The 12,025-nt window shown below is 45.1% G+C and overlaps 1 protein-coding gene across 8 annotated transcripts in view; it reads left to right on the plus strand.

Moving 5' to 3' along the window:
* COL14A1 (collagen type XIV alpha 1 chain) overlaps positions 1–12,025 on the plus strand; it is a 225,232-nt gene that overhangs the window by 105,801 nt on the left and 107,406 nt on the right. For all 8 annotated transcript variants that reach the window (XR_009595100.1, XM_060394001.1, XM_042254547.1 and 5 more), the window contains exon 23: positions 1,970–2,086. Coding sequence is in view for 7 of the 8 variants with exons in the window: in XM_060394001.1 (XP_060249984.1) it covers positions 1,970–2,086 (117 nt within the window). In the remaining variant the exon portion in view is untranslated. The remainder of the gene's footprint in view (positions 1–1,969; positions 2,087–12,025) is intronic.

The raw sequence follows: 12,025 nt of genomic DNA on the forward strand, positions 1-12,025 counted from the left end.
CCACCCGTGTTGTATATAGGGCCTCGGTTCAGTTCAGCCGCTCAGTCATGTCCAACTCTTTGTGACCCCGTGGACTGTGGCACGCCAGGCCTCCCTGTCCATCACCAACTCCCCGAGTTAACCCAAGCTCACGTCCACTGAGTCTGTGATGCCATCCAACCATCTCATCCTCTGTCATCCCCTTCTCTGCCCTTTCATTAGAGGAAACTTCCTGAATTCTTTTTTATGGAAATCTTTAAAATTAGAAAGCTAGATATGGGATCCATTTAATCTCAGAAGAAATAGTGTCTCTCTTCAACAGGGCTTGGAAGCCTTTGGCCTACAGTTCTGATCTTGGACTTGGCAACTGAAATGATAGTGTTGTAGGTACTATGAAGTGAAGGTGTTAGCTGCTGTCGTGTCTGACTCTCTGTGACCCCACGGACTGCAGCCCGCCAGGCTCCTCTGTCCATCTCCAGGCCAGGACGCTGGAGTGGGTGCCATTCGCTTCTCCGGGGCATCTTCCCAACCCAGGGGTGGAGCCCGGGTCTCGTGCGCTGCAGGCGGCTTCCTTACCCTCTGAGCCCCCAGGGAAGCCTCCAGTGTTTCCGTGAGTTGTGCCCCCTCGCCGCCCGGCAGCCTTCCTCAGAAGCCCTGTGAGCCCCCGTGCGTGCCCACCTTCATCGCCTGCCCCTAGTTCGTCCTCCTCTCCCCTCCAGATGCCCCTCCCGTCTGAGCCAGTCCTCCTGTCCCTGACTTTCTCTTGCTCTCTCTTCTTACTGTCTCTCGTATCTCTGTCTTCTTTCCTCCACTCCCCTCCTTCTGTTTCATCCCTTTCCTCTCCTTTAATAAATGTGGGTATTCCAAAAGTATTTTAAAATAATGAAAGTATTGAATTGTTTTATTCATCTATCCTTAAGGTAAAAATTAGATTGGCTTGCTTTCTTTCTTTTTCCCAAGAATAATAAAACCCTGTAAAATCGAAAATAAATTGATTCACGGTATTTTTAAAATTTAGTGTGGGTATATAAGTCATTATTGTTTCCTTTTTTTATGGGGGGAGAGGATTGTTTCATTGCCTTAGGAAAATGGTCTTCCTTTGCTGATCAACAAAAAGGAACAGTGTCATGATGCAAATTGTTACTAGTCCAGGTTATTTTTACCATCTTGAAAAATAATTTTAAGCTATTTTTTAATTTTATGAAGTGACTGAAAGAGACATACAAGAGAATGAATGATGTGGATGAAGGCAGAGGTCCTTAGAAAAAGTAAATATTATTAATTTTCTGCTTTTTCTGGTTGGATCTAAGTGGTAAACACTGAATCCTTAGTCCTCAATTGGAGAAACAGTATTTTTACTGCTTCTTCAAATAAACTCCCTGTGAATAACTTTTGTATATAACTGTGTTCATCCTAAGATGAATAAGAATGCATGTATTTTTAATCATTTCCTGTTTTCTGTGCTAAATTTTTCCTTTTTAAATTTTCAGAAGTTTGTTCCTTCTCATTCAGTCATGTTTCGAGGGCAGCCTGTGTGAGCTGCTCCTGTTTGAGTGATTTCTCTTTTGTCCTCTTTGCTCTTCCCTTTTGTTTAAACCATAGCTTTCTTTCAGTGGTTGATGAGTACATATTGTGTTTAACATTTTTGTTATGAAAGTATTATATATTAATTGTAGAATATTTTGAAAGCACAGATTAATGAAGAGGGAAGATTTAAAATCACCCATAATTTCACCATCCATCACAACTGGCTTTTTCCAGACATATATTTCTTTTTTTGTTTACAGGGAACAGACAGACCCTATCATACATCACATTCTGCAACTGCTTTTTACAGTCATAAAATCGCTATCCTTTGTGTAACTTGGTGGGTTTCCTACCACTGGCTGTGGAACCTTGAATTCAGATTTTACCAAAGTTGACTTCGGACTTGGGGATGATTGTGGCGTTGTCTGCAGAGTGACCCAGTCGTGTTTCTGTCTCACTGCAGTGTTTCTGGGTGTGACCGACCTTCAGGCAGACGCGATCCAGACGACCAGCTTGTGTGCCCGCTGGCAGGTGCAGCGCCACGCCACCGCGTACAGGGTTGTCCTGGAATCCCGCCAGGGTGAGTGTGACCCGTCACCCGCGCCTCTGCCACGCGCTCGCGTGCTCTGTGCAAGGTACTGCAGACGACACACCTCGAGCTGGAGACAAACGCACTCTGCCCGAGGAGGCCGCGCTATGCTGCGGGTCGTGCAGGACGCAGTCGGGAGGGCTGCTTAAGCCAGTTGCTTAGTCTCTCCAGGTCTCCATTTGCCCGTTACGGCTGATAGGCAGAACCACAGTGTGGCTCTCGGGGCATCCTGTGAGGACTGAGCTGAGACCGCCTGCGTGAAGAGTCTGCGGCTGTGCTCTGTGCATGGTAAACACCCAGGAAGTGCGGCTGCTGCTGGTGGTAGGAGTTGCTTAGGCAAGACTGACAACGCGCCTTAAAGCTGTGCGGCGCTGTGATCTCGGTCCTTACCCGAGATCTGGGTTTGGCTTCAGTGCTTCTCGCAGTGAATTTTTTTTTTTTTTAACTTTTGGGGATAATTGACGAGCAGCAAACTCATTCAGGAGATGAAGCGATGTGTCTGTGCTATCCGTGGGCAGCACGTTAGCGTCGAAGCTCTCAAGTCGATCTACAGTTTCGGATTTGGCTTCAAAGGCGGGACACTGAAAACGCCTGCTCGTTTTCACCAGAAGCGTCGAGAGCGGCAGCGGAAGGCGGGCTCTCCAAGAATGAGTCTCCAGGAACTGCTGATCTTGTTTTCATTGTGAGCATGGATAATATTCAGAAGATGGGATCAAATAATGAAAATTTCTTTGATCAGATTTGTATTGTCGGTAGGAAAGATCGTCTTGTTGTTTGGGGGGCGGGACAGAGCCAACATTACAGAATTCCGGATGGCATTTTTTAACCTTTCAAATTTGCTGGTAAAGTCATTAATTTTGAAACAATTGATTAAGTCATCGCTGCTGCAGGCTCTCCTCTAGCGCTGCAGGTGGAGGCCGCTCTCTAGGTGCGGAGCATGGGCCTCTCACGTGGCTCCTCCTGTGAAGCACAGACTCGGCACTCCGGCTTCCGGAGGTGCGGCGTGGGCTCCGCAGTTGTGGTTCATGGGCTCAGAAGCCCGCAGCACGAGGAGTCTTCCCAGACCAGGGATCAAACCCGTGTCCTCTGCACTGGCAGGCGGATTCTTACCCGCTGGATCACCGGCGAAGTCCGCGTGCTTGTTACTGTTTTTTTATTTCTGGATAAATGATAAATGGTTTCCTCACTTAAAAAAGCAGAAAGGGCTAATTTTTCAGATCTGGATAGGACTTGTCTTTAGTTAGTAGCACACATCCCTGTCTATAACTACACTTAAAATGCAGAAATCCACTTTTAATCTAATCCAGGAAGTGGAAAGCATAGTTTAGTAAAGTACTGAGAGTTTAGTAGAGTGCTGGAAATGAGCTGAAAATACAAGATAGAATATTAGAAACACAAGAAGGGATTTCTGCCAACACTAAGCAAGGCTTTGTCTCTGCAGGCGTGCTAATAAGCCACTGATTCCTTGATTCCCTGCGTGTGATCCTGTAAAGGTCCCTTAAGCCAGACATCGGCTAAGCATATGGGAGTGGCTTTAATCTGCAATAAACAGTGAATAAGGAAAAGTCAGGACAAATCACTTGGATTTTGTGGTGGTTTTCTGGGATGCTTAACCTGGAATGTCGGGTCCATGAATCAAGGCAAACTGGAAGTGGTCAAACAGGAGATGGCAAGAGTGAACGTGGACATTCTAGGAATCAGCAAACTAAGATGGACTGGAATGGGTGAATTTAACTCAGATGATCATTATATCTACTACTGCGGGCAGGAATCCCTCAGAAGAAATGGAGTAGCCCTCATAGTCAACAAAAGGGTCTAAAATGCTGTTCAGTTCAGTTCAGTCACTCAGTCGTGTCCGACTCTTTGTGACCTCATGGACCGCAGCACACCAGGCCTCCCTGTCCATCACCAACTCCTAGAGTTTACATGAGATGCAGTACTTGAATGAAATCTCAAAAATGGCAGAATGATCTCTGTTTGTTTCCAAGGCAAACTATTCAATATCACAGTAATTTGTCTATGCCCCGACCAATAATGCTGAAGAAGCTGAAGTTGAACGGTTCTATGAAGACCTACAAGACCTTCTAGAAACCAACACCCAAAAAAGATATCCTCTTCATTATAGGGGACTGGAATGCAGAAGTAAGCAGTCAACAGCTACCTGGAGTAACAGGCAAATGGAGTACAGAATGAAGCAGGCAAAGACTAATAGAGTTTTGCTAAGAGAATGCACTGGTCATAGCAAACACCCTCTTCCAAAAACACAAGAGTAGACTCTACACATGGACATCACCAGATGGTCAACACCGAAATCAGATGATTATATTCTTTGCAGCCAAAGATGGAGAAGCTCTATACAGTCAACAAAAACAAGACCGGGAGCTGACTATGGCTCAGATCATGAACTCCTTATTGCCAAATTCAGACTTAAATTAAAGAAAGTAGGGAAAACCACTAGACCATTCAGGTATGACCTAAATCAAATCCCTTGTGATTATACAGTGGAAGTGAGAAATAGATTTAAGGGTCTAGATCTGATAGACAGAGTGCCTGATGACTATGGACAGAGATTCATGACATTGTACAGGAAACAGGGATCAAGGCCATCCCCAAGAAAATGAGATGCAAAAAGGCAAGATGGCTGTCTGAAGAGGCGTTACAAATAGCTGTGAAAAGAAGAGACACTAAAGGCAAAGGAGAAAAGGAAAGATATACCCATCTGAATGCAGAGTTCCAAAGAACAGCAAGGAGAGATAAGAAAGCCTTCCTCAGCAATCAATGCAAAGAAATAGAGGAAAAAAATAGAATGGGAAAGACTAGAGAGCTCATCAAGAAAATTAGAGATACCAACATTTCATGCAAAGATGGGCACAATAAAGGACAGAAATGGTATGGACCTAACAGAAGCAGAAGATATTAAGAAGTGGCAAGAATACACAGAAGAACTGTACAAAAAAACATCTTGATGACCCAGATAACCACGGTGGAGTTATCACTCACCTAGAGCCAGACATCCTGGAATGCAAAGTCAAGTGGGCCTTAGGAAGCATCATTACAAACACAGCTAGTGGAGATGATGGAATCCCAGTGGAGCTATTTCAGATCCTAAAAGATGATGCTGTGAAAGTGCCACACTCAGTATGCCAGCAAATTTGGAAAAGTTGCCAGTAGCCACATGACTGAGAAGGTCAGTTTTCATTCCAGTTCCAAAGAAAGGCAATGCCAAAGAATGCTCAAACTACCGCACAATTGCACTCATCTCACACACTAGCCAAGTAATTCTCCAAGCAAGGGTTCAACAGTACATGAACCATGAACTTCCAGATGTTCAAGCTGGATTTAGAAAAGGCAGAGGAACCAGAGATCAAATTGCCAACATCCATTGGATCATTGAAAAAGCAAGAGAGTTCCAAAAAAAACATCTACTTCTGCTTTATTGACTACGCCAAAGCCTTTGACTGTGTGGATCACAACAAATTGTGGAAAATTCTTCAAGAGATGGGAATACCAGACCACCTTACCTGCCTCCTGAGGAATCTGTATGGAGGTCAAGAAGCAACAGTTAGAACTGGACAGGGAACAACAGACTGGTTCCAAAGAGGAAAAGGAGTACGTCAAGGCTGTATATTGTCATCCTGCCTATTTAACTTATATGCAGAGTACATCATGAGAAATGCTGGGCTGGAGGAAGCACAAGCTGGAATCAAGATTTCCGGGAGAAATATCAATAACCTCAGATATGCAGATGACACCACCCTTATGGCAGAAAGTGAAGAACTAAAGAACCTCTAGAGGAAAGTGAAAGAGGAGCGTGAAAAAGCTTAAAACTCAACATTCAGAAAACTAAGATCATGGCATCTGGTCCCATCACTTCACGGAAAATATGTGGGGAAACAGTGAAAGGCTTTATATTTTTGGGCTCCAAAATCACTGCAGATGGTGATTGCAGCCATGAAATTAAAAGACACTTACTCCTTGGAAGGAAAGCTATGACCAACATAGACAGCGTATTAAAAGCAGAGACATTACTTTGCCAACAAAGGTCCGTGTAGTCAAAGCTATGGTTTTTCCAGTGGTCGTGTATGGATGTGAGAGTTGGGCTGTGAAGAAGGCTGAGTGGTGAAGAACTGATGCTTTTGAACTGTGGTGCTGGAGAAGACTCTTGAGAGTAAAAGAAGTCAGTCCTGAATATTCATTGGAAGGACTGATGCTGAAGCTGAAACTCCAAAATTTTGTCCCCCTGATGCGAAGAACTGACTCTTTGGAAAAGACCCTGATGCTGGGAAAGATTGAAGGTGGGAGAAGGGGATGACAGAGGATGAGGTGGTTGGACGGCATCACCGACTCGATGGACATGAGTTTGCGTAAACTCTGGGAGCTGGTGATGGACAGGGAGGCCTGGCGTGCTTCAGTCTGTGGAGTCGCAGAGTCGGACACGACTGAGCGACTGAACTGAACTGAAGCAGAGTTAGATGAAAGATATGCAGCTGTTGACAATACCTATAAAGTCCTGAGGAGTCATGTTCCATTTATCTTTTTTAAGACCAGCTGAGTCATACTTTAATATACAACAGTTGACAATTATCACATTTGGTGGTACTTGTTAAGCCTTAGCAACATAGTAACTATGAAGATCACACATCCAAATTACCCCAGAGTATTTTCATGTAAGACACCGTTTAAGAACTTGACAGGATGGGACGGAGGCTCCTGCAGATAGTCATTAGCTTTCATTGAAAATCATGTTTATACAGATTGACATAAAGATATCAAAACTGTCTTTATCAAGAAATTAGTGAAATCCATCAGCGTATTTTTTTTTATTAAATGCTTTTGCAAATAGCATTGGGATTCTTATCAGACAATGTGACTGATGTGTCTGATAACATTGATCTGGTCCCTTAAAACCTCAATAAGCTCTTGGTGGACCTCCCAGGTGACTCAGTTTAAAGAATCCTCCTGCAGATTCTGGAGATTCGGGAGATGTGGGTTCAGTATCTGGCTCGGGAAGGTCCCCTGGCAGAGGAAATGGCAGCCCACTCCAGTGTTCTCGCCTGGAGAGTCCCATGGACAGAGGAGCCTGGCAGGTTACAGTCGGTGTAGCTGCAAAGAGTCAGACATGACTGAGCGACTGAGTGTGCACACACACACACACACGCACACGTGTGCACACACACACACACACGCACACACAAGCTCTCACGGAAGCCAAGTGTTTTACTAGAAATACAAGTCCCCGCTTCCTTCTTATCTTCCAGTTAAATTAATTTGTATTTTGCCAGGATTATTTTCAGGCTTCCAAAAACCTCTTCAGCTGAGCCTCAACAGTCTCAATTCAGCAAGAATGAACAAAAGTGTTGTTCAGTTTATTTTTCATCAGCAGTTATAGCTGAGCAATTTATTAGCCCAATTAGCCTACATCTTATTCACTCAGGTGTCCAGCTGCATGTCATTAACCAACTAGACAGCAACAGTTTCTAATTGATAGCCAGGGGTGGGAGTTAACGTGGGGAATATGTTTCAATATTTTAACTTATACGATTTAGGGTAGGGAATAGTCTTTCCACTTTGTTTTTTTTTTATTTAATTTTTATTGTGTACTGGAATACAGTTGATTTATAATGTCATGTTTGTGTTGGGTGTACAGCCACCGATTAAGTTATACATAAGTGTGTGCTTTGGATTCTTTTCCCAGTAGGCTGTTAGTGCTGAGTGCTACAGGGTAGGTCCTTGCTGATTATCTATTGTATGTATATTACTGCGTCTATGTTAATCCCCCTCCTAATTCGTGCCTTGAAGTCTTTCCACTTTGCACTGGGGAAGAATTGGGTTGAGTTTCTTTCTCTCACAGAGCGATGTGATCCTCATTCCTGATCGCAGCTGTTGGGCCTGTGATCCATGTGCCTTCTTCCATGGGTGCCTGCGTCCTGGGCTCCACTGTTTCACCTCGGGGACACCGCCCGCTGGCTACACGCGCTGCCTCTGCAGAAGTGCCAGTCCTTCCGCTTCAACCAGAGGAGAAATTAGAGAGGACGGGACCCAGTTTCTCTGCATGATAGAGCAGAGCCTTACCCCAGGCTGGCTTATTTCTGAATGCCTCTGCCAAACTCTGGGCTTCCCAGGTGGCGCTAGTAGTGAAGAGCCCGCCTGGCAATGCGGGAGCTGAAAGAGAGGCAGGTTCAGTCCCTGGGCAGGAAGATCCCCAGGAGGAGGGCATGGCAACCCGCTCCAGTGTTCCTGCCTGGAGAGTCCCATGGACAGAGGAGCCTGGCGGGCTGCAGTCCACGGGGCTGCAGAGTCAGACAGGACAGAAGCGACTCAGCACACGGGTACGCACTGCCAAACTCCCGCTGCCTGACGGGCGGCGCTCTCTCTGTGTTTTGAATCCCCCGCGTCTGATCTCATGCACTTTTACTGAGATGAAGTTGGTAGATTTCTGCTCTAACCCAACAGCTGGTCAGTGTTCTTCTCTGAGCCTCCGTTTTCCCTAAATGACTTCTTTTGAGGACTTTTCCTGTGGTCACACCGATAAACCTCCAAGGAGTTTGTGAATAAAGCAGCAAGGCTGTATCATTCAGGTGTGCTTGCTTTGTTTCTAAATGGTAAAAAGCACAAATAACAGGGACTCAGATGGAAAGGTCACCCATACCTAGCGCACCGAGACACCCCCCAGCGGCTGCCTCAGGCGCGTGGAAGCCGCGGGGTTCAGATGCCCTCGCCAAGGGGAAGCCGGACCGCATTCCCCGCGCTCTCCCCTCCGCCTTCCTTCTCAGCCAGACGGAGAGCCGGCCCGGTCAAGTCCAGATGTCCATCCTCCTAGCTTCAGCTTCACCGTCTTAGTTAGAAGGAAGCTCTTCTCTCTCAGCAATTCCCACAGAAGTCCAGGACCTCGAGTCATGTTGGCCTGGTTTGGGGTCGCATCCCCCTGAATCTGTCACTGAGTTCATGGAATATGCATGGACTCAACGGTGAGTGAGACCTGGCTCTTTCCCAGCCTGTGTCTGGGGAGAGCTGGGCGTTCTTACTCAGGCCTTCCCAAGTCAAAAGACCAGCGTCAGGTTCAACGAAAAAAAGATCACATGTTAGACAGGCAAAAACAACAGCTGTCCTCTACTTGTGTAAATATTATGACAGTTTTTTCATAGCCAAGAAGGAAAAAAAGAAAGATTACCAGAAGGATCAAGTCCTCTCTAGAGAGTGAAATCCAATATGCTTTCGAGTCAGGCATTAGACTTTCCAAATTAAACTGTAGGCTTTTGGTATTTTAGGACAGACCAGCGTTTGAGAGGCTCTGGGCTGGTTTTGAGTGCCTCGGAACCCCTGAGAGCCTCCGTCAGTTCTCCAGCCGCTGCAGAGTGCCGTCTCTCTGCCCCGCCGTGTTTGAATCGACGTGGCACCTGTGGGTGGATGGAGATATGCACCTCACACTGTATTCCCTCCCTAATCCCGTTAACTTGGTAAATTTCTTTTTAGCCTGATTTTTTCCTAAGTTTCAAAGATGTTCACCTTGTCTTCTGTCTTTCGGCGCTGAAATGTCTAGTTCCCTGTCATCCATTAACCAGAATAGATGATTGCAGCATGGTGGAGAGCCTACATTATTAGGGACCAGATCCCAAAACAAAAGATCATACGAAATGAGCCTGTTCCCAAGATTCAACTTTTTGAAGCACTGATACCATGTTTAGGGGTCACAGGATTTGAAAGACCCAGAGAGTGGAAAGCACGTATCATCAGATTCCAACTGAGTTTACTGGATCTGGGACCTTCTTCGCTTGTAGATCTCGGTAACCCCTCCTGAGACACTTGGGAGTCAAGTTGGTGCATTATAGTCACCCAAAGAATGTGTTTAGCATGACTTCATGAGAATGAGGGCTCAGTGACAGATTTTCCCCCTTGTTCCAAAGAAAAAATTAACTTCTGGCTTTTGGCACAAGGGGGCAAGGAAATTAGTCATCATTTATCAGTTTAAATGCTTCTCTTTAAGGCAAGGCCGTGAGTCACACATGCGGAAAGCAACGTGCACCCACCCCCGTGCGTGTGCCCCGCCCGCCCCCGTGCCTATACCCCGCCCGCCCCCCGTGCGTGTGCCCTGCTCCGTCAGCCTTGGGAGCAACCTGCTTGTGTTTCCTGTTAATTTCCCAGCGCTTGTTCCAGCTTCCCAATGATTCGTAGGCTTTGTTTTGTTACGCAGCGGTGGAACCTGTTTGTACTCTGTTGTCAAGGGTCTATGACGTGCGTGGTATTCATGAGAAATAGGAGAAATGACAGAAAGTACATTTCTAGGATTAATTCCTAGAGTCTCACAAGTTTTTGTGGAGATAGGTGAAGATGATCCATGCATAGGATTTGGGAAACGTTTGTGTTACAGGTGGCTCATGGAAGCTTGCAGGAGGCTCCAGAGTGGTTAGGGTCGAAATAAAGACGCTGTTACCGGGTTCTGAGCCCAGGAACCCAAGGCTGAGCTTGGATATCAGCCAAGCAGAAGGCAGGGTTTACTAATATTTTCTTACTCTTGAGTTCCTTTCACAGCTATTTAAATCTCACGAACACCTTAAATAGTTTCAATTTCATCATTTTCTATAATATCTAATAAAGAAAATATTGAGGTAGACCTATAATGTTTGAAAGAAATGTATTACTAAACATATTATAAAGTTCACTTTTGAAGTTCTTTAATATTGACAATTATAAAAGTAAATTTCAGATTCCATTCAACAGATGGCCTTACTTTAATTACATTTTTTAAAAATCAGGATTTGTCCATAGATAAAACCTACCTCAGTGAACAATGCAGAGAAATAGAGGAAAACAACAGAATGGGAAAGACTAGAGATCTCCTCAAGAAAGTTAGAGATACCAGGGGAACATTTCATGCAAAGATGGGCTTGATAAAGGACAGAAATGGTATAGACCTCACAGAAGCAGAAGATATTAAGAGGTGGCAAGAATACACAGAAGAACTATACAAAGATCTTCTCGGCCCAGATAACCACGACGGTGTGATCACTCACCTAAAACTAGACATCCTCAGGAAGTGGACCTCAGGAAGCATCGCTACGAACAAAGCGAGTGGAGGTGATGGAATTCCAATTGAGCTATTTCAGATCCTGAAAGATGATGCTGTGAAAGTGCTGCACTCAATATGCCAGCAAATATGGAAACCTCAGCAGTGGCCACAGGCCTGGAAAAGGTCAGTTTTCATTCCAGTCACAAAGAAAGGCAATGCCTAAGAATGTTCAAACTACCGCACAATTGCACTGATCTCACACGCTAGTAAAGTAATGCTCAACATTCTCCAAGCCAGGCCTCAGCAGGACATGAACCGTGAACTCCCTGATGTTCAAGCTGGATTTAGAAAAGGCAGAGGAACCAGAGACCAAATTGCCAACATCTGTTGGAAAGCAAGAGAGTTCCAGAAAAACATTTACTTCAGCTTTATTGACTATGCCAAAGCCTTTGACTGTGTGGATCACAACAAACTGTGGAAAATTCTTCAAGAGATGGGAATACCAGACCACCTGACCTGCTTCCTGAGAAATCTGTATGCAGGCCAGGAAGCAACAGTTAGAGCCAGTTCCAAATTAAGAAAGGAGTATTTCAAGGCTGTATATTGTCAACCTACTTATTTAACTTATATGCAGGGTACATCATGAGAAATGCCAGGATGGATGAAGCACAAGCTGGAATCAAGATTGCTGGAAGAAATATAAAAAACCTCAGATACGCAGATGAAACCACCCTTATGGCAGAAAGTGAAGAGGAACTAAAGAGCCTCTTGATGAAAGTGAAAGAAGAGAGTGAAAAAGTTGGCTTAAAGCTCAACATTCAGATAACTAAGATCATGGCATCCAGTCCCGTCACTTCATGGGAAATAGATGGGGAAACAGTGGAAACAGTGTCAGACTTTATTTTGGGGGGCTCTAAAATCAC

Source organism: Ovis aries, chromosome 9 (assembly GCF_016772045.2).
Source record: "Ovis aries strain OAR_USU_Benz2616 breed Rambouillet chromosome 9, ARS-UI_Ramb_v3.0, whole genome shotgun sequence".
Classification (NCBI taxonomy): Eukaryota; Metazoa; Chordata; class Mammalia; order Artiodactyla; family Bovidae; genus Ovis; species Ovis aries.